This window comes from Xenopus laevis, chromosome 1S (genome assembly GCF_017654675.1).
Source record: "Xenopus laevis strain J_2021 chromosome 1S, Xenopus_laevis_v10.1, whole genome shotgun sequence".
NCBI lineage: Eukaryota > Metazoa > Chordata > Amphibia > Anura > Pipidae > Xenopus > Xenopus laevis.
Genome location: NC_054372.1, coordinates 34,745,561 through 34,769,217, shown reverse-complemented (window position 1 = coordinate 34,769,217; position 23,657 = coordinate 34,745,561). Strand labels below are relative to the sequence as shown.

Below are 23,657 nucleotides of genomic sequence, written 5' to 3'. Positions count from 1 at the left end.
ACCTTGCACGCAGTTATCGAATGGGGCAGTTATTTGTTTAAGATCAGGCTTAAGGGTTTTATTGAGAATAGATGATCAGTCCAATCGCAGTTGAAGATTTGCCCGGGACGGAGGATGAAATTTTTGTTGGGGAGGTTATCAAGAGATGACATTGTGTTGGAGAACATAGAACTATAAATGAATATATAGCAGTTAATCTCTTTTTGGGAGGCTATGCCTGCCTAAATCTTCCTTATTCTGTGATTACAAGTAAAGTATATGATGCAGGCGGCAAGGAGGGTTTACTACCCCTAATATTTTGCCTTCCAATTTAGTATAATACTCTGAACCAAAGCATGGAATTATGGGACAGTAGCTGCATTCTGCAAGAAACAGAACAGTCAGCTCTGGTTGGTTGCCCATGTTAGAGCGGAAATATTTTAGCAGTAAAGCACTTTCATATCATTTCTTCAGGGAGGTTCCATTGAGTGCTTATAATAAATTCCAATAATTTTCAAAGTAAGTAAAGCCCCAGTCACTGGTGTGTGATACGGAAATAGTTTATTTTAGCAATCTGCCCGTGCTGGCTTCATCTGATTATTTTTATCCTAGAAGTCTGAGTAATCCTCGGTCTGTTCATTAGCACACAATAAATAAATGATAAAGTGGAAACATATGTGGCTGTGAATGTTTCCTTTTGTTCGGCTCGTGTCCAACATGTAAGGTTAAGAAAACACAGCCAGTGTCTAAAAGTATTGTAAGGGAGTGGATAGAAGGAGCAATAAGAAATGAGAGAAAGGAGAATTTTTCTGTTTGAGGCATTTTACCTCTGCTGTGATTGAAGAATAATGACTGTAGCAAATAAACACTTTCCAGATATGTCAGCAAATAATAGTAAAAAGGTAAAGGGGAAATAAGCTGCTTCCTGTATCATAAACCAGAGTGGGATAAAACTTTCTGTATAACAGAACTCTGCTCAGTGTCGGACTGGAATGCCAGGGGCCCACCAGAAAACTTTAGATGGTGGGCCCACCGGTAAACCGTGACCATGGGCCAACTTTCCAAACTATTATTCCTCCTCTCTGAAGAGAGGTGCATCTCTAGTGCAATGACACATGAGATACGTTGATTGCTGTAAGGGCTGGAATGCACTTCTTTTAAAATCTTGCCGATCACTAGGAATTTCAAATTACGGCTCTGAAAAGCCATCTTGTTCCTAGGTAGCTCCAGGAAGTCGTTCATTATACTGAGGAATCATTTGTCTTGCAATAGATGGCATTATTTATACAAGCACAAGAGCTAATGTCAGAAGTAATTGGGGGGGGGGGATTTAGAGCATTTTTTTTAATCAATGAAAGCCAACTCCAGTTTCTTCTATTTTGTGGATTGTGGAATTTTTGGCGCCAGACTATATCTATCGCAAACACTAAGGAATAGTTTATATGAATTATTTCCCTTGTGAATTTTTTCCCTTTCCAGACTCACTAATGAACACTGGTCATGTGATGTCACATCTGACCTACTAGAGAATTTTGTGATATTATAGCAAATATCTCCAATCTCCAAGTAGTGCTAGAAAATGACGTACATTCAGGGGCGATCCGTTGGCTGCTGCCGGCTGAGATAGCAACCCCGATGCCACCCCCCTCTCCTGCTCCGCGCTTAAAAGTTTAGCGTCGCAGCGGGTCAAAAGGGGCTGCAACGCTAGCGCAACTAGCGAGTAATGCACTTTCTGCACTAGCAGAGCTGAATTTCCGGTTTAAAAACCAGAAAGTCGGCTCTTAAAGTTACAGGAGGCGGCTTTTTGCCGCCTCTTGTAACTGGCCGTTCACTGCCGCCTGAGACAAGGTGCTCAGCTTGCCTCATGGCAGGAACGGCCCTGCGTACATTATGGTGTGGCTAGGTGATAAGCAACCAGCTTACATAGAATACATTCATTATTTGGTAAAAACAGGTGTGGCATCTGTTATCCAGAAACCCGTTATCCAGAAAGCTCTGAATTACAGAAAGACCGTCTTCCATAGAAATAATCAAATAAACCAAAATTTTAAAAATGATTTCCTTTTTCTCTGTAATAATAGAACAGTACCTTGTACTTGATCCTAACTAAGATATAATTAATCCTTATTGAACCCAAAAAAGCATGTAATGTTTACATGATTTTCTATTAGACTTAATTAGATCTAAATTACATAAAGATCTGTTATCTAGGGATGGGCAAATTTTTTCGCCTTGTTTTGCCGAAAAAAAGACACAAATAGACTTGTACGGTGTTTTGCGTCAAAATAAAAAGACACGCGTCAAAAAACTTTCACCGCGCGTCAAAATTTTTTTGACGCCCATAGACTTTAATGGGCGTCAGCGACATTTCGCCGGCAGCGAATCTTTAACGAAACGGGTCAATTTCGCCCATCCCTACTGTTATCCGGAAAACCCCAGGTCCCGTGCATTCCCAGATATAATATATGTAGTTAGAGAAATGTTCAGAGTTAGCAAAATGAATGTGGGGATTTTTAGGAAGGCATTATTTTTGCTGCAAGTCATTATCACCTTCTATCCCACTTTGTTAAACGAATGCCTTAAGACCCACATACACGGGCCGATAAAAACTGGCCAAAAGTCCGCCAGATGCCGATCGGGCACGGTAAAAAATCCCGGATTGCGGCCGCATCTGTTCATTGATGCAGTCCTGTGATCCGACTGCCTGTATCTCCTACATTCTGATCTGACTGTTGGGCTCTAGGGCCCGCAATCGAATCGGCATGTTATCACCCACCTCAATGTGGGCAAATGGGGGAGAGATCTCCCTGTGTACGGCCACCTTAACGCAGCTTCTTTTATTCATGGTAATTGGTAATTAAGTGAAAATGTTCACATTTCATTTGTGAACGTGAACGTGGATACCAGCAACTTTTATATTCCCATTTAGACATAAAATCACAGAAGCATGATAGCCAGGAGCATGTGCTCTCTCTCAAGCTCTTGTAAATATGCTGTACATTTAAATGTAATACAATATACAAAGCAAGAATTAGCATCAAATCCTCTGTGAAATCCTATCTTTGATACATCTAGTAAGCACTACTCTTTAAACCCCAGAGAAATGTTGTGCTGAACTGTAATAGATTCTGATCCACTGAGAGAGACTTGCTATTTAATCCCACGGAAAAAAAAAGTGATGATTTGTCACCTAGTATAATATTTGGAGAAAGTATTAGCATTTAATCCAATGTAAACGTGTGATAAATTGTTATCCACTATGGAAATATTTACACCTGCTTCTCAGTGAGGGCCTATAACGAGCTGTAGAATTGATATATAAGCAGATCTGCCTCTGATGCTATGGAAACTCTGTCTCATATATATAGATAGATCTGCTGTTTGTAATTTCCAAATCTGGATTGATTCCCGTTGTTTCTGTTATTTTGTTTTGATTATTGCGCTGTGTCTGACTGTACAAGCGATGATTTATTTCTGTTCAGCTGATATATATATATATATATATAGAAAAATATATTCAAACACACATGCTTATGGGGATTAAAATATGATTGTATAAATAAGAACCATTACCGTTTAATGCCTTTGGGAGCACACACGTCTAGGCTATAATTTGTTTAAATATATGTGTGCCTTTTAAAATATTCATCCGTACATTTTTATAAGTATATTTGTGGCTATAAATACACACACACACATATATTAGAAAACCTTACCAATGGTTTAACATTAATGCAAAGTAAACAGTTATTGTCTGTAACATTAACTCAATTCGGCTTGACGTTTTTTATTTATTTATTTTTTTAACGACCCTTGGCCTCATGAGCCGTTTGTTTCTAGACATGGTGCTCCACCTACAGGCAAGATCACATTCTTGTTCATACGAATAAAAAAATAAATGACATCTCCTGTATCTGTTAAGCAGTTTGATTTTATGGAGGGGTTGCTATTATCTGTTGATATATAGCATTAAGGTATTCGATTAGAAAATGTTTTATATTGAGGTTTAATGTGATTTTTAATTTGATAAAGGCATTGATTTTTTTAGCCAAGATCTATTTTTTTTTTGTTTTACAAAAATGTTTATTTTCATTCTCAGGTTCTCCCATGCCATCTACAACATCTAGTCCATCAGTTATTGAACATTTACATACCCCTTCTCCATCACCCCATCTCCATGACAACTCGAAGTGGTTACTAAATACTAGTGCTAACCGACCAATTCAAGACTCTGACACTGATGACGAATTCAGTGCCAGCTCATGTTTGGTGCATCCAGCTGCTCTCTCAGAGTGTGTCCCATGTTATGGTAAGAATAAGACTTCTTGTCCGCAGTTTGACTTTCTTCTACACTCCCAATGTTATGTTAGCCTTTATTTTGCTGTATTCTCATTAGTCTGTTCTTGCCAAAGATGCCAATAGAAGTGATTCATTTGCATCTTTGGTGCATGATTCATGCCTTACCTACTGTAAGCAATTATATTGCATTTTAGCTGTGTTGCCCATTGTTCTGAATGGAGCTGGCTGAAACAGAGGCAGTGTCAATTTGTGAATAATAAGTAAACAACTCTTGCTGGCATTTATATTGAGCATTAACATAACATGGAGAAAAGTTATAATGCAGGATTTTGTTTAGTATTAATAATGGTGAATTATTTTTGGTTGCCCTGTTGCTTTATTCATAATGATGGAGACTATACTAATAGATAAGGAGTACTGTGTATATCTGTGTTTGCTGGCTTCCCCATACATCCACCGTTTCTGGTTTTCGTCCTAGGTGGGAAGATATAATGCCATGTTTTTCAGCAAATGTCGTTCAGTTTTTGCAAGAAACATGCAAAAACAACAAATATGAAGTTAAAGTTAAGGTTAAGGTTTTACAACCCCTAATTAGCATGTTTTGGGTGTTATAGATAGGCTCAGGTAAAGAGAGATAACATCAGACCTTAGTGGGATTCATCTGGTGAATGAAGACTACCACATGCTACAGTAGATCATGTTGAGTCACTCAATAAGTGAAAGATTGGGCAAGTTAGAAGAGCAATCTGAACCTCTTCTAAAGGGTTCTACAAACTCCAATGTTGGCCTGAAGTATGTTCTGGATGACCCAGGTTCCCTGCCTTATAGTAGTAGTACTGAGGAGCTGTTTGTTCTTCTGAGATGCTGACCATCTCCTACAACACCATGCCTCTTTAAATCTCCTGCATTTCTTATTTAGTGAGTGGGAGTTCCCCCTTAACTTCCTTAGTTTTGGCATTGAGGGTTTCAGATTTTTTGGCCTCCTGTGGCAAAGTATTTGTACAGAGGTCAGAAATTCTGGCGCCAGTGCCGTCTTAGCTCCGCCATCAAACAAGCTACTCAAGATGATGTTTTTGCACATTTAAATAACATTCTTTGGTTTATGAGTGCTGCCAAAACCTGCAGAGGTAAGGGCACGATATCTTTATTCAGAGAACTTTTGTCCCATGTTGATGTTCAGTGTACAATTTCCCCCCTACTGCTGTAGTGTCAATAGATTTTGCTTCTGTGTGTGGAAAAGTCATATGAATGTTTATTTGAAAAAATATATTTTCCTCTCTTTTCCTTTGAACTTGGCAGTATTTATTTAGTACACCTCATGAAAATGTGTCAGTAGAGGACAGCAACTCAGAAGATGACCGAGGCAAGAGTAGAGCCCAGAAGTCAGTTATAAATGTAACAACAACCGGGATATTTCCAATATTTCTGTTCATAATCGACTAGAGATTCCATTTAGGGAATCTGAGTAAATAATGAAAGTTCTTTGGTATGTTCCCTAAACCAGCCATCTTTGGTTTGGAATTATTCTAAAAATTTGATGGATATGGAACAAGTTAACCATGAAATTATATTTTAATTGAAATTGAATTTTATGTAATCCTACAACTTCTCAGGCCATTTATTCAAACTCTTGTGCTAGATGTCCCTGTTCAAGGGCAGCGGCGCTTGGTTCACTGTTTATTTGGTTAGTAGTTAATTGAGCTCAGAAATAACTTTTAACAAGCAGTCAGTCTGGGGTATATTCTCTCAGACTGTTTATTTACTTGTCTAAAAGATTAATATGGGGGACAGAAACATATACACTTATGAAGTTCTAATCTAGTTATGTATTCGTTTACTTACATAGTAACATAGTAACATAGTAACTTTTTTAATCTGCCTAACTGCCAGTTGATCCAGAGGAAGGCAAAAAAAAACCATCTGAAGCCTCTCCAATTTGCCTCAGAGGGTGAAGAAATTGCTTCCTGACTCCAAAATGGCAATTGGACCAGTCCCTGGATCAACTTGTACTATGAGCTATCTCCCATAACCCTGTATTCCCTCACTTGCAAAAATCCATCCAAACCCCTCTTAAAGCTATCTAATGTATCAGCCTGTACAACTGGTTCAGGGAGAGAATTCCACATCTTCACAGCTCTCACTGTAAAAAACCCCTTCCGAATATTTAGGTGGAACCTCTTTTCTTCTAATCAGAATGGGTGACCTTGTGTCAGCTGGAAAGACCTACTGGTAAATAAAGCATTAGAGAGATTATTATATGATCCCCTTATATATTTATACATAGTCATCATATCTCCCCTTAAATGCCTCTTCTCCAGCGTGAACAACCCCAATTTGACCAGTCTTTCCTCATAGCTAAGATTTTCAATACCTTTTACCAGCTTAGTTGCCCTTCTCTGTATCTTCTCTAATACAATCATGTGCTGTTTGAGTGATGAAGACCAAAACTGTATGGCATATTCTAGATGGGGCCTTACAAGTGCTCTATACAGTGGAAGAATGATCCCCTCCTCCCTTGACTCTATGCCCCTTTTAATACAGCTCAAGACCTTATTTGCCCTTGATGCTGCTGACTGGCATTGCTTGCTACAGCCAAGTTTATCATCTACAAGGACTCCAAGGTCCTTTTCCATAATGGATTGGCCTAGTGCAGTCCCATTAAGGGTATAAGTGACTTGGATATTTTTACATCCCAGGTGCATGACTTTACATTTATCAACATTGAATCTCATTTGCCACTTAGCTGCCGAGATTGCCAGTTTGTCAAGATCATGTTGCAAGGATGCCACATCCTGGATGGAATTAATTGGGCTGGATAGTTTTGTGTTATCTGCAAACACTGATACATTACTTACAACCCTAAGTCATTAATGAACAAGTTAAATAAAAGTGGACCCAATACTGAGCCCTGAGGGAGCCCACTAAGAACCTTACTCCAAGTAGAGAATGTCCCATTAACAAACACCCTCTGTACCCAATCCTGTAGCCAGTTTTCTAATCATGTGCAAATGACTTTATTAAGCCCAGAAAAGCAGTCGTTTGTGGGGCCAGTATCAAACGCTTTGGCAAAATCCAACTTGTGGATTTGCAGGCCCGTATTTGTGGAAAGGCCACCAAGGCCCGGGCCTAGGGTGGCAGGATTTTGGGGGAGGCATGTTACCCAACCACACCAACATTGGTTCAAAAACACTGGGGATGTGCATAAGAAAAAATAATTTTTTACATTTCCTGTGCGCCAATCCCCATTGCTCTGGTCCCAATGATTTTGCAGGAATAAAGGGGAAGGGACAGGGGCAACAAATGGCAGTGGGCCTAGGGGCACTTGCTATGTAAATCTGGCCCTGTGGATTGGTATATATAATAATTTGGGTAAGTCATTGATTTTGAAGTAGTTTGGATGTATAATTATTTTTCAGGCCACATGATTTACTGCTAACAGAAAAAGTTTCAAGAATAAAAGTCATAAAAGCATATACACATTTGGGTAATACTTAATTATCAGTTGCAGAGAACAGATCTTTGTAGTTGCCACACCAAAATCAGTATTTTTCAGCATTTTATGCCATTATATGGAATTTTAGTGGTCCCAAACACAAACCTTAAAGAAAATCTGGTTGAAATTGTCATCATGAATTCATGGCGATGAAAACATTAAAGGTTTTAGTTTTCTAGAATCGTAAATATCCTCAGCTTTCCTACGTCAGATACATATTTTGCTCCTATCGCGCCTTATGAGCTTCTAAAAATCAATATTTAACTCGGCTGTGGCATTTCACCCTTAATCGCGGCCGTGCCAGTTTAATAACTGGTAGTGACTGAATTCATTAATCCAATGTGAAATGTCAACAGTGTTAGGAAGCTTGTGTTGCTTATGAAAACTGTTCACATTTAGCTATGCTATTAATGTGGAAATAAAATTTGCGCTACAACTACATATTATGTGGCATATATTTTCAGATGTGAATGACAATGGTTATGACAAACTATGTCTCCAGTTACTTGTATCCGAGATCTAAAAATGCAGTGTCATTAATCTAATCCATTCTCTGGAGGTTTAAATTTTTCCCTTTGTGGCATCATTTTTTCAGCGATACATGTTTTTTTTTTTTTTTTGTATAAATTCACATATATATAATATATAATATTATTTGGGCTTCTAATGTACATTATTTATTATAGTTCCCTGTCTAAAGTTGTAGGATGTATGACCATACCTGTACCATATCTGTTTTTCTGCCATGGAAATCAATGTAACTATGAAGACCTTGATTTTATTATATCCATGAATATTTCCCAGGGCAATATAAAGTATCAGTGCCTATGATTGTAAGTCTGTAATGGTCTGCTTATAAATAAGCAAACATGTATTGCTGTTGTAGGGACCCATAGGGTTAAATTTCCCCCTATGCCTTTAATTCCCTACCATTCCTCCTTTTCCCTAGTTGCTGGGCAAAAGCCCATGTATCTAATTTGTATTCACCTATCCAGTTATTGGCGGTGTAATGATCACTTCCTACCACACTTCAATATAGTGTTTGGAAAAGGGTGGATCTTCCTCTTTGGCTGCTGTTGTCTTTACCTACTGGATGTGCCCATTGAGCCTGGGTACATCCAGTAAAGCCATTACCCTAGAGGGAACAGTACCTCTAGTGTCTGAGTCGTGGACCAGAGAACTCTGTGAATGAGGTTAGCTAGAAACAGGTAATATCTGTCATAGACTCTCTAGGAGTGTAAGTTAGAGCGTACAGATAGCAAGAGCAGCTTTGTGCTCCATCAAGGATCTGTAGCAGGGAGTAGCTTCCCAAGGCTCCTAGATTGCCTTTAGTGAAGGACCGCAGTTGGATAGGGCGTCAGAATTGGAATCCTTCTCCCAAATGCCCGGCCGAACTGCCTGGGGCGCCCGGCTCTGATACAGACTCCCTCATTAATCCAAAGGATCATTTTGGGAAGATAAGAGAATATTTTAGCCTCACACTTCAAGATCTCAAGATGGTTTATAGCAGTGGTCGATTTATTTTAGTTCTGACGCCCCTTGAAGGTCCAACCTTTTGCTCAGGTCCAAATATAGGAAAATATTGGTTCATCACCCATTCAGCCATAACTTCACAGAATGTCAAGGACACAGTCTCAGCATAATTTACCTTTAAGATGAATTTAAAGTAATGATGATTATAGAACATCCTTTTGAATCATATGAACATTATTATTTTGCCACATTGACAACAAAAACTGGTCTAGTTAAATCAGAAGCTCAATACAGTTTTGGAAAGATCTTGCCTTGAAACCTGAAGAAGGTGTTGGGTACCTCTACATAAAAGATGCTTTTGATTGCTTTTTGGATGGAGGAAGGACCTGAGACAAATTGGAATTAATTGCATGAGATAGAGCAGTCTTAGAACTAATATGCTGCCTATATACAAATACACTCAAGGTTGATATAGTCCCTTGGGAGGGTTCAGTTTAAGACCCCTTGACACTAGGTCATCCTTTAGAGATTTAGATGAAAGTAGGTTTTACCTGCAGCAATAAAAAGGAGCTATTTCAGAAAGCACTGTCAAGATGTCAAAGTCAGCACTGATTGTAGCTGATATTTTATTTCCATTACAAAACCTTGTAAAAATGGGGTTCCTTATCTATTCAGCAAAAATGGCTATTGTTAAGATACCACATTATTCATGGATATAGAAGGAAAATCTGTATGCTGTTTTGGGTTCAAGAAGAAAATAAGCGACCTCCTCCAAGTTGAAATTTAATATCGTTTCATGTGGCTGATTTGTTTGCTGTGCCCTGGATCCATATAAATATGAAGCACACAGAATATGCGTTATCGGCAGAACATGATGAATAATTACTTAATTATATTAGTAGGAAGCTTAGATTAAAAATAATAATGGTACTGTGCAGTGCAAAATATTGTACTAATTAGTTTCTGTATATAGCAGCTTTGGTTCTTTACTTCAGTGCCCTTGCTGTCAGAATTCTAGTGTTTCTGTCCTCCTTTGTTGTGACAGCATACCCAGTGCCACCCACACTTACCTGGAGTGCTTAAACTTTGATGGGGGGTGTCACTAGTTTGTAGTCTACATTAGAAAGGCCAAAGTTTTGATTAACAAATTAAATAAAAACGTAGATCTTTCAGTTAGTCCAGATGGGAGTGGTAAAGTGTCATATGAGACAGAGAGTTTATTTGGATTAAGGCCATGGTACATCCCATTAAGGGCCAACTCTAAACTCCTCTTCATATGGGGTGACGTCCTTAATTGTGCACAGCTGCTTTTGTTTTATACGAATGCCAAAGCCAACACAAAAGACTCAACCAAATACCAATTAAATGCAAAAACCTGATTTGCATATTTAAAATTCAGTACAGATTTCCTTCGTTTAGTTGTGCTATCCTGGACTGTCAATGTAGTTTTGATGAGCAAATATGCAGAGTAGCGAGCCTTGTGACTTCCAATTGGTTGGCCAAATCCTAAAAAAAAACTCAACCACATGCAAATCTATTCTTAAAAACTCCTGGATTCTGACAAAATTTAGAACCAACTTCAGATGCATCCAGTGCCTGCATCTTTCTATATTCGTATATGTTCTTACTGTCCTCTAAAGCAAGGTACTGTGTGTATTGGGGCTATGCAGAGAATCTTCAGGGTCAACGCACCTGCTGTGCTGTCAAGAGCAACTCAACATCTGTATATAACTCCACAATATCTAGATTTATGGAAAATATAGATCTTTGCTTGTTACAGAATAAATATTTATATCATGTTAAACCTTGCTTGTTAAGTAATGTAATTTGTTCTACCAATTAACGGCATTGAAAAACTTTATATTCAATTCAGTTGGAACAAGAATTTCTTTGTCTCTTTGTACATATAACACCTTCTTTCCCTTTTGTTCTGAGCCTTCCATTTGTTTTGCCCCTTCGCCTTAATAAAATACACAGGCTGCAATTACAATATTAGTATTTAATGTCAAGATATAATAATCACATTATAATACACAAAAGCCATGAATATCCTGTAAATTATATCCTTATAAACGGTGAGTAGTGATGTTATTTCTGTCACATGACTCACTAAAATTTGTGTATTATAATAAATAAAGTACCCCCAGTTGTAAAATATGAGGATATTAGAAGTTACCTCGGAGTTCCATGACCTGTATAAAAACACTCGGCCTTCGGCCTCGTGTTTTTATATGGTCATGAAACTCCTCGGTAACTAATAATATCCTTATATTTTACAAGAGGGGGTACTTTATTCACTATGTAATTGGATGACCCCTAAGGTTAATTGGAGCACATCCTTGGTTAGACTATAGCAGGTAAAGGAGTTCAAACTAACCCCGCCATCATCCCGAGGCAGCTATCAGCAAGCGGCTGAGGATTATGGGAATTGCAGTTGTACTGCAGCAAGGAGGCGGTGACAGAACATCCTCATTCTAGCATATGTCATTGTACAGCTATGAGATCCATTATCCAGAAAGCTCCATATTACAGAAAGGCTGTCTCCCATAGACTCCTTTATAATCAAATAATACCATTTTTAATAATTATTTCCTTTTTCTCTGTAATAATAAAACAGTACCTTGTGTTTAATTCAAACTATGATATAATTAATCCTTATTGGAAGCAAAACCAGCCTATTGGGTTTATTTAATGTTTACATGATTTTCTAGTAGACTTAAAGTATCAAGATACAAATTACTGAAAGATCCATTATCCAGAAAACCCCAGGTTCTGAGCATTCTAGATAATAGGTCCCATACCTGAATAACTAGAATACAGTGGCTAAAGTGTATCCTGTTTTCTTTTATTGATTTAATATAATAATGGAGACGACCTGCAGTTGAGTAGATGTCAAATTAGGGGCCATAGGCTTTTCGAGAAAATAGTAAGCTTGGGTGATTAATGTTCCATAAGGTTTGCCTTATAGGCACCAGCGTAAAATAGATGTTAGTGGACCCCACAGAAAATTCAATTTAGGGCCCCAAAACATTGGTAAATTGTCTTATTTCTAGCAATATTAAAATTGATAATATTGAAATCTTAGTGCCTTACTCCACCATTTACAGTCTTGGGCCCTTCTGCAACTGCAGGGTCTGCTTCCTCTGTAGTTACACCCTGCTTATAGCAGTAATGTAACTCGAGGGGGACGAGCCCTGGTGTGGGTCGTGCAGCCGGGCCCCCGCCCCCCTCCGTACCAGATTATCTGCCCTGAAATCGGCCGTTGTGGCTGGAAATCGGCAGTGCGCGAGCTGCCGGGGGGCCCTGAGGGGGTGCGGGCCCTGGCCCAATTGCACCCCCTGATCCCCCGGTAGTTCCGCCACTGGCTTATAGGAACTAGCATACAGTAATGCAGGCACCTGCTGTGGGTTCCTCATAATTCATGTATAATAGCTTGGTTTAACCTGTGAAACCAAAGGGGAACGCTTGAAAAAAACAAAAGAATTTGAAACAGGACAGAAATGTATAAAATATTGACCCGCATTACATTTTGAGATCCCCTGTGCATTTTACCCTCTGCTGTTCAAGTATATCTGTAGCGTTAAGCATTTCATTAATGTAGTCAGACTATTATATCTGTCCCTGCATTTCAGATGCCTTACGCAGGGGCTCAGTCGTATGTGCCTAATAAGGTTTAATGGCTGCTCAGCAGGACATAGCATTTCCATGTATTTTTGTTTTGCAAAGAATCGTTTGTATGGACTTTCCCTTGTGCATGTGCAGCAGATCTTTGTGTGGATGCATCGGTGACATGAATCATGCTGTCACCGTGCCATTAGCAGCACGCAGTAACGCAGCCCTAATATTGAAAGGATGCAGCAAACTGCCTGTAAGACACATCAGACCCTCTCTTGCTCTCCCAAGACCTAGGATTTCTATTGTCAGATGCAGTGGGCATGAAAGCAGCAATTTTACAGCACAAAAACTCCAATAACATTTACTGCGGTTGGCTGAGATTGAAATGCACACAGTCACTGCTCAGTCTTGGTTGCTTAAGCACCAGCTCCCCTTGGCGCTTGGCCAGTTTGTGCATTTCAAAAGAGACAAGTTCTTTAAAGGCAGACTTTTCCCTTCTAAGTTGCTGTGGGGAGAACAGACTGTTCAAGCATAGGGTTATTGCATTACATACTTGACTATGCAGAGTTGAATAAATTGGCAGAATTATTGGGATCATTTAAATAAGTGTAAAGCAGAATAACATTGCCAAATCGACACTATACCAAGTAGCTCTGTGTTATTTGCAGCGTGTTTGATATGAAATCCATCTGCATTTATTTAAAAGGATTTATTTAAAATGGATGCACAGCTCTTGACTTGTTGAGATGGGGGTCCGGTGAACGCTTTCATACCTGTCAATGGCATCTGGAGAGAGCCCAGGCTCCGAAATATTTTAAATAAATAATGTCAGGCGTTCTTCAACATCAGACTGCTTCATGTCATGCTACCTGTCGCTCTTTCTTAATGTCAGATTATTTTTAACAGCTGCCATTTTTGGACAAATTCATATAACTTGGTGTTAATGAAATTAGTCAGATGTTTGTAGGCATGTGTTACCCCTTATTCAGAGCCGTTCCAGAGCACAGGTTGCTCGCTTAGAAATAGCCTCCCATGCTGTAATTCGTTATAACTTTTATAGCTGTCCAACCCCGGGAGATTGTTCACGTTATATTGCTTGGCAAGAAGAGCATGAATTTCACCTTGTTGTTTGCTCACTTTAGTTACAGAGTCAGGATTATATTTCAGCAGTAGGGCAGGTGCCACACAAATTAATAAGCTAATAATGCTCTATGGAATAAACTAAAGCGAAGTACAGGTATGGGATCTGTTATCCGGGAACCTGTTATAACGAAAGCTCTGAATTTGAGGAAAGGCCGTCTCCATTATAATCAAATAATCCAAATGTTTAAAAATGATTTTCTTTTTTCTCTGTAATAATAAAACAGTACCTTGTACCAAACTCAGATAAAAACAATGCTTATTGGAGGCAAAAAGCTGCTTATTGGGTTTATTTAATGTTTTTAATAAATGATTTTCTAGTAGACGTAAGGTAGGAAGATCCAAATTACGGAAAGATCCATTATCCGGAAACCCCATGTCCCGAGCATTCTGGATAACAGGAAAATTACCTATAGTGTATGTGATGCTGGCAAGCTTGGGGGATGACACACTCTTGTGTATCTGTGTTGTATTTAAAAGCAAAGCCCATTTACCCACAGCTCCTTTTCCTGCATCTTTTGTGCTAGAGGCACTTCTATTTTCTTGCAATAGCCAACCCCCTCTTCCTTTCTATAGTACACCCTTGTAAGCAGGGCATTCCCTCTCCATTGATTTTTGTTTGTTTTATCTTCTTCCAAATCCATAGACCTGATCCACATTGTACAGTGCTACAGGAGAAGGCAGAGTCTTATAAATAAAAGGCAGTCATGCCAGCCCCCGGATTGCCGTTATTTATTTGTTATAAACAAGGTGTGTTATTGAATGTTTTTAGGCTGGAATCACCTTCATCAGTCAGTCACTAGATGTGAGCTTACTCCTATTCAGTCATTCAGTCATTTATCCAAAGCTGAAAGTATTCTCAGCCTTGAAGAACCGTGCCTTTCAGATCCTGGAAAAAAATGTTACAGTGAAAAACCAAGCAGCCATAACGGTTGCTTTAATCACTAGTCAGTGCCATGAAATGTACAAGAAACAATAGAGTGTAGGATTCCGGGGAGTGCTGTAGTCTCCTGGCAGGAAGAGCCAATGATGTTTGAACCACATGTTGCTCACAAGCTGTGGGTTGGAGATCTTGGCATAAGAATCTCAACAATCAAGGCATCACGTAGCTTCAGTAGACGTTTAATATCCGAACACAGCGTGGGCTTTAACAGGCTGTGGTTGTTATTAGCCACTAGGTGCCTAGTTCTATTTTTTTCTTCTTTCTTCATTAAAAGTGCTTACTTTCCTTTGCACTTTAGAAAAATATGTGAAACCTGGGTTCCATGGAAATCCATTTTTCTTAAGCTTTTGTAAAAGAAACAATGCTAATAATTAGTCTTTTTTACTTGTTGTCTGACATTTTCTAGTTTTTCTTTCTTTTTTTTGCCAGCTGCGTATCTGGGCATGTTTCAGTGCAATTCCTGGGGATTTCTTCTGAAAATATAATTACCAATGGTTATATGTCGTTAATCATGGTTCTGGTTTTCTGTATTAGTAATGAAACTGGTGGAGATTACAGCTGAGCAACATGAACATGTTTTAGGCTTGCGGTTGTACGACAAGTGTTGGAAAACCCCCAAGGCAAACTGACTTCAGCAGGTCAGGGAGTGTATTTTTGTAGCAGTAGGTGTCTTTCAGCATTAGCTCACTTTGAGTCAAAGATTAACTATGATTTATGCATAGCTATCCTGTCCCCCGCTTAAATAACACATTATGCCTGTCATTGTAACCAAGCAATACAAATAATAAAGGCTATATTCAAAAAAAGTTCTTTACACTTCATGATACATGTACGAAAATCTGTTATCCAGAAAGCTCCGTATCATACCTCTCAACTGTCCCGTTTTCAGAGGGACAGTCCCTCTTTTGACAGCTCAACCCTCAGTCCCTTGTTTGTACTGGAAAGTCCCGTTTTTCTCTGCACTGAACAGGCAGAAAAAGAAACAGTGTTTCTAACTTAATTGGCTTTTGGCAGAGAGCCCAGAACAGCCACAGCTGCAGATAAGATACTTTTGTAACAATTTTGAGATAAGCAAATAAGATAACAGGTCTCTTGGGAGAAGTTAGACTCACAGCTTAAAGGGCAATTCACCTTCATTAGCAAAACTGTAATAACTGAAACAAACCACAGAAATATGTTCCAACTTTCATAACCTGCCAATTTTTTTATGGTAATTAGGGGGTGTGGCTAAAAAATGAGCGTGGTCAAACATTTGGCCCTCTTTTTATTTCCAAAATGTTGGGGGGTATTACAGGAAGGCCGTCTCTCCATTTCAACCAAATCAGAATTTTCTGTAATTTCTCTGTAATAATAAAAGAGTAGTCTCAATCATTGTATATGCTATGGACACACTATATAGATTGTCATATTGATCCTTTCTGCTATTACTGGATACTTAGGTTATTGCTCCCAATGATGTAGCAGACCATATGTGAGCCTCCAAGCCACACCTTTCTCATGTAAGGGGGACATTACATATCTTAGATTGACAGGAGGGGGGGATAAAGAGGGTGACAGAACCAAGAAGCTATTGATTATTGTAAGGGACAAGGTAGAATGTACTGCATAATCAGACATGAAAATACAGGGAGGAAAGGCCTGGACTATATGCATTCAGCATATCAGCATGCATTAATGTCTTAATCGTTGTTAGAATCCATGCTTAAACTGCAAGCTACCATTATTTGTTTAATTAGGGATCATATTGCTAGTCTGTGAGAGGTGCAACATTTTATGCAACCACTTTAATGTTATTCTGCACCCCAAGAATACAGCATTTTGTAATTTAAGGTTCAGCAACAGATGGAGGGTTGAATGCCTTCCTATAGCTGCTAGACTATAGTTTAAGTACCTTCCTTGAGACTTTTCTCAGCACCATTAGTCTTATTATGCTTTTATTAGTAGTAGTTGTATTATTACGCCAACATATTCTGCAACACTGCAACAGAAATTGTACATTGCTTACATCAGTCCTTGCCCCAGTGTTTTGAAGGAAAGCAGAGTTGCCTCATAGAAACAGGGGGAGACTTCTTCTAAATGGTGTTCTGGCCATAATAGAGCAGAGAGCTCCAGTTCTGCAGGAGTAGTGCTTACCATTGTACCACCGTGTTGTAGCTTGTGCTGTAACCTGGGACAGAGTCCCTGTCTGCTCTGTAACCTCAGTGTTTATTGACCAAAAGAACAGCATTTGGTATTTAATATATTTGATATTTCCACATCTTATTAATAAGTCTATAATGGGCTTAAATAGATGAACAAACCAGATAAAAAGATGTAAGGCCCCATGGTGATTAGGTAGCATTGCTCACTGGTATGCTTTGGGCTGTCTTATTTAAAGATTCATTTCCACAGTAGCTGATTGTCTATTACAGAGACGGAGGGTGTTTGTCCAGGACCTGCAGAGAAATCCCTTTAGGAAGCAGAAATGGATGTTCTAGAGAATTGGGCTTCCGGATTCTTTAAATGGACCCAGCATTCCTATCAGGCTGGTACAGATGGGTCTGGCCAGTAATTGCGGCTAGGATGAGCTGCACAACATGGGGCGCGTGGGAGCAAAGAGCGCTTTGTTTTCAGGCAGAAAAGCTTCAGATTTCGATTGGCTGACGTTGCTCACCCATTTCTGACACGCTGTTGGCTTGACAGCAGGCACCATCGGCAGAGGTGATGAAAATGTGAAAGGAAAAAGATAGTTGTTTCTTTGAAATGTCTTTGCTGGGGAACAGGAGGTGAATTACATCTTTAATTGTTAAACAAATCACTGCTCATTATGCTCATGGTATGTGGCTGCATTCATCTCCAAGTTGGCTCCGAACCAGATAACGTAACAAAGATAGGGAAGTATAATAGGAAAATTGATCTGCGCTCGGAGGATTTCTTTGTGGCAAATAATGAGCAATGTCCTTTATTGGATATTCTGTTTCTTCTGTTAAATCAGTGTTTCTAGCTACGAGAGGATTCCCTAAATTGGCATAGCATGAACCTTATATGCATAATAAGAGCTCTGGCCCTATTATTCTTCTCAGACTCCGTCATTAAAATGATCACCACCTGAAAGACATTAGGAAAGCAGACGGGTGCCTGTAATATCTAATAAGCTGATTTCACTAGAGGTGTCGTGCTACAGAGAAACTTGTCTCTTGAACAAGGGTGGCCAATGTTTTTGATTCGTTCTTTTAAAATGGTTATAATGGTAGAGTTTGCATATCATTGTATATGGCAGTGCAGATAATATGGCAGTTCCTTGCTGAATTGTCCTGGGGGGTTCTACTTGAGGCAAGGAAATTAAGGGGTAATAGATGATACGTCGTGTTATAACTAATAAGGTCTTGGAAGGCAATTTCCTATTATTCAATTGAAGTGAGCAGTTTATTTTAGGTTGGAGTCATAAACTAAAATGGTCATAAACGGGCTGATAAAAGTATATGGACTTCCCTGACTAATATCTGGCCAAAAATCCAGTGGACGTTGATCAGACAGGTTTAAAAATCCTGTTGAATCGACGACCACATTGGTTTGTTGATGTGGTCCTCGCTTGAACCACCTACATTCCTTGTGTTCCCTAGGAAATGCGATCGGATCAGGGCCCACTCAAGGTGGGCATATCAGGGCAAGATCTGTTCATTTGGTGACCTCTCTAAATAAGCGGATCTGCCCATGTATGGCCACATTTACTCAAATATTTAGAAGATCAAGCTCGGATGTTCCAATTCATTTGTGCCTTAATCTGACAGTCCGTTATATGTCATGCTTTGTAGTGGGCAACTGACCTTCCTGGAAAGGTGGAAGGCACCGTCCTTTTGTTGTCAAGGGAGAGGGAATAGTTGCTATAATTTGCCATGTGCCCTAGATATTAGGGTCTGGACAGACTGCTAAGGGAGAGATGATCTTTTTGCATGAAGATAAGCTTGATGGAAATACTGGTTGTCTCACAGCATTAGAAATTCTGATTGGCTTGTAGGGTATAGGTCTAGTATGCTAAGGGTAAAACCTTAAAACTTAAAAAAAAAATGCAAAGAATGAGTAGTACCACGGAACAAGGGGTAGGCAGAAAAGGCATATGCCTAGGTCACACGTACCTCCTGCCTGCTTGCCCCTAGTCCAAGCCCTCCAGTACTGGCCACTCACTGATGGTTCCGCAGCTCGTGTTTGTTTACTGGGGAGGCGGGTGTGGAGCGAGGGTGCCCAGCCATCATGGTGTGGGCTTTGTTAACTATTGCCTTGGGGCAAATGCAAAAGCAATAAAGTGTATGAAAGTCATCCGTCACCCGTTTCTGTGTACAGAGGACTCTGCACCTTGTTCTAGAGCAGTGATCCCCAACCAGTAGCTCGTGAGCAACATGTTGCTCCCCAACCCCTTGGATGTTGCTCCCAGTGGCCTCAAAGCAGCTGCTTATTTCTCAATTCCTGGCTTGGAGACAAGTTTTGGTAACATAAAAACCAGATGTACTGCCAAACAGAACCTCCTGTAGTCTGCCAGTCCATATAGGGGCTACCAATAGCCAATCGCATCCCTTATTTGGCACCACCCAGGAACATTTTTCATGCTTATGTTGCTCCCCAACTCTTTTTACATCTGAATGTTGCTCAAGGGTGAAAAAGGTTGGGGATCCCTGTTCTAGAGAATGCCCATATGCCAATCCCTCTGGATGCTGTACTGCTAAGGGCAGGCTGAATTAATCAATTTTTTGTGTTTCATTTTAGGAGTGGTACAATATGCATAGCGCAAAACACAAATAGACAGATGATAGATAGTGTTATTGTATTTGTACTTAACTCCTTATGAATATATATGAATATCTGAAACATATTCAAATATGAACAGCTATGGCCTATCCAACCTTTCCAGTTCCACCTCCTATAAGATCGGATACACTAGTTATTACCAAAAGCCATTTATATTAAGGCATAATGAATTCTCTGGGCAGTCTGGTGAACTCATAAGCACATTATAGTTTGTTTTCAATTATAGTTTGTTTTGCATAATACAGTAGTAGTGTATTCATTGGAAGGAATTCAATCCAGCCTGAAAGATCTTGCATGATAAATGTAATACATTAGGATGATTTTTTTTAAACCACACATTTTAATTAAAGTAAAAAGCTGGGCTATGTGTATTTATTGACAATGTCAACAATGGTAGTGGTGGGACCATCCTCATCAGTAGCGGCACTGCCTCAACAACAAGAAGGTGTGTATATGGTGCATTGTTACACTTTCTCCTGCCCTTCTTCTATTTTACCTGCCCGTGTGTAGCCCCTGCTTTACTGCTTGGACCTCCATAAGAAAGTACCGTTTATGCTCACATACTTGGTCTGTGATTGGTGCTGTGCTCTCAAGATGTGCGACTGTGAAACAGTAAAAGCCGCTTCTGTTGTCCGGTGGCCATTCTTATTAATGTGTGGCATGTAGCTCGATGCAAAATTCAAAGTTAAAATGATTTAATTTAAAAAGAGAAGATGAAAGGATGCAAAGAAGAAAGGGAAAGGCATAATCAAATATTCACTTTAACTGAAGTGAGGAAATGTAATTTGAGTTTTTCTTTATGTGACAGTCCCTTGTCCAGACCTAAGGCAACAAAGTGGTAATAGTTTTACTTAGAAAGTTGATTTATTTATTTCTCTCTTTCTTGAGGACTTCAGAATTACTTCTGACAAATTAGAAGTAGCCGATCATGTTTTATGTTAATAACTCAAGGCTCTTTCTCTAGTTCTTCTAAAATGAAGTTGATGCCAAGGGCATATCAGTCTATAGGTCAGAGCGTTTTTTTAAAGGGAGAATGTACTGTTTGTGGAGCCTGCGTTTTGCATTCTGCACCCAACCCTGTAGGGCAGTGATCCCCAACAAGTAGCTCGTGAGCAACATGTTGCTCTCCGACCCCTTGGATGTTGCCCCCAGTATCTTCAAAGCAGGTGATTATTTTTGAATTCCAGGCTTGGAAGTAAGTTTTGGTTGTATAAAAACCAGGTGTACTGCCAAACAGAGTCTCAATGTAGGTTGACAATCCACATAGGGACTAGCAAATGGCCAATCACAGCACTTATTTAGCACCCCAAGAACATTTTTCGTGCATGTGTTGCTCCCCAACCCATTTTACTTTTGAATGTTGCTCACGGGTTCAAAAGGTTGGGGATCCCTGCTGTAGGGAGTAACTGACCCCCTAGTGTATATGCAAATATGGAGAGAAGCAACTGCCGAGTTCATCGTCTTTGCCCAGTGTTACAGCTTCTCCAGTGGACATCATGGTGCAGTCTTGTATGAAGAATTTTCAGATTTACAAACATAATTGGAGCTCCACTATAAATAAATGAATCCATTCTTGTATAACTTATGGGCAGTTAAAATGAATTATTGTGCCCCTTCTAAGAAAGCAAAAAACATGGCATGATCCCTGTGAGCCAATTGCTGGTGAGCCAGTCAGCAGTGGATCTATTACGGTAGAACCCCCATTTAACGTTTTTCAGGGGACCAGAAAAAAAATGGTGTAAAATGCAGGAAAATGTAAAATCAGGGAAATGTATTATGCAGAATATATAGGTGGGGCCACAAAACATCAATTTAAAATGAGAGAAATCTTAAAATCAGGGGATGTAAAATTGAGGTTCCACTGTATTAAATTGTCATACATTAGTCACATAAGGAAGGAGCTGTTTGCTATCATAATTAGCCATACTTTTAGTAAAGGGGCATTGGGCTTATGCGTTATGAATTTACATTAGAAAACTATAACCATTTTGTTTGGTTTTTTTTTAGCTGTATCTCCCTTTTTGAACAATGGATTGCCCAAAAGATATTATTTACAAGCATTTTTCATTCAGAATAAGACAATATTTCATAAACATCTACAGGTATGGGACCTATTATCCAGAATGCTCGGGACCTGGGGCTTTCCGGATAACAGATCTTTCTGTGATTTGAATCTTCATACCTTAAGTCTACTAGAAAATCATGTAAACATTAAATAAACCCAATAAACTGGTTTTGCTTCCAATAAGGATTAATTATATATTTGTTTGGATCAAGTACAAGTACTGTTTTATCATTACAGAGAAAAAGGATATCATTTTAAAAAATTTGGATTATTTGATTATAATGGAGTCTATGGGAGCCATTCTGTTATTCTGAACTGTCTGGATAACGGATCCCATACCTGTATAACTGAGATTGTATCCCCTCCCTGCGCACTTATAAGCATAAACACAAATATGCAAACCAAGACTGGTGCTAAAACAAAATGGAAGCACAGCTTTTAAATCAAGTATATTCTTCCTCCATTTAATGAAACATTTTTTTGTGTTGGAGGGAGATGTCCTGTTCCACCAAGCGCAAGCTCTGTCTGTCGCCTTGAGTGCCAGTGAGGTGTGTAATGTTCCGCATCTCTGGCACCTGAGGGATTTGTTTCATTCTCTGAATTTCGTACGTGTTGACAACCTGTGGTGAGCCTGCATTATACTATGCGTCTGTGATTTCATCACTGCCATTTCTTTTAAGAGCTTAAAATATAAAGTATATTTCTCATTTTTATTTGTTTTAAGACTTGTCTGCTCATGTGCGGCTGGAGGCTACAGGTGCCCATAGAGGAGAGCTACAAGGATTTATTATCAGAGGCAGAGGGATGTTCACTGCTAAAGGCCTGTAGGCTAGATTCCTGCAGTGGGTTGGGTACAATCCGATTACCTGTGGGTAACCTGTAGGCTGAAGGTAGGACTAGGGTTGTCACCTATTTGGTTTCGACAGTCCAGGTTTCAGAAGGGCTGCCTGGGTCAAAACTGCCTGCGCGGTTTCCAAATTCGAAAAAAGAGGCAGGACTCCCTAGATTGACGGGATGATCGACCAGTCAGCTATTACATCATAGCCCTGCCCCTATGATGCCCCTGCAACATCACAACCTCGCCCCTTTGACATCACCTCCTACCGCTAGTGACATCACCTCCCACCCCCAGTGACATCACCTCCTACCCCCCATCAGGCTTTATGATCGGGCAATGGGAGCAACCCTAGGTAGGCAAAGGGCTTGACAATTGAGTTTACCCTGAAACGTTGTACCTTTGCAAATAAACACAGCAAGGCTTTGTCCCTGCTTAGATTTTGACCTGAGTGCCAGTGAAATTATTTGTAGATAGGAATTTGAAGGTTTCCGAAGCCTTCTTGACCGGACACCGGGCATTCACTTCATGGAGAGCCAGGGGGTGCAAGCTGGTATTACTACTTTATTAAGCAACCCTAGGTACAACATATGGGTATAGATGCAGGTTTTATTTAAAATACGTTTTTTTACTTTTTTCTGCCCTGTCCACTTATGATAGTGTCACTTCTGGTTTGCAGCAACAGCACTTCCTGTTAAATTGCAGCCAGCAGGTTGCGGATAAGGCAGTTGCTGGTTGGGTAGTGGGTCCAAGTGGGTTGTGGGTCTGGGGAGGGTTGTGTTCAGGTTTTCAAAATTGCACGCAGGACTCTAGGCTGTTACAAAAGCTTAAAACATAAGGTGCAGCATTTGTAGCATGATTGTCTAAGCTTCAGTTCTCCTTTAAATCATTGTTTTGACAGGTAACATATTAATCTTTATTTTGGAGACTTTTTTTGTCTCTCCCGCACCACATACATATGAACACAGTGACACATAAGGGAATGTGTTTCATTGCGGCACTACGCATTTGTGAAACTGTCGTCGAAGCAAAA

The 23,657-nt window shown here is 39.6% G+C and overlaps 1 protein-coding gene across 9 annotated transcripts in view; it reads left to right on the top strand.

The window, feature by feature from the left end:
* LOC108706622 (teneurin-3) overlaps positions 1 to 23,657 on the top strand; it is a 507,440-nt gene that overhangs the window by 284,882 nt on the left and 198,901 nt on the right. For 6 of the 9 annotated variants that reach the window (XM_041579514.1, XM_041579512.1, XM_041579513.1 and 3 more), the window contains one exon: positions 4,079 to 4,288. The exons of the other annotated variants lie outside the window; for them this stretch is intronic. In XM_041579514.1, the coding sequence (XP_041435448.1) occupies positions 4,079 to 4,288 (210 nt within the window). The remainder of the gene's footprint in view (positions 1 to 4,078; positions 4,289 to 23,657) is intronic. 9 annotated transcript variants of the gene reach the window in all.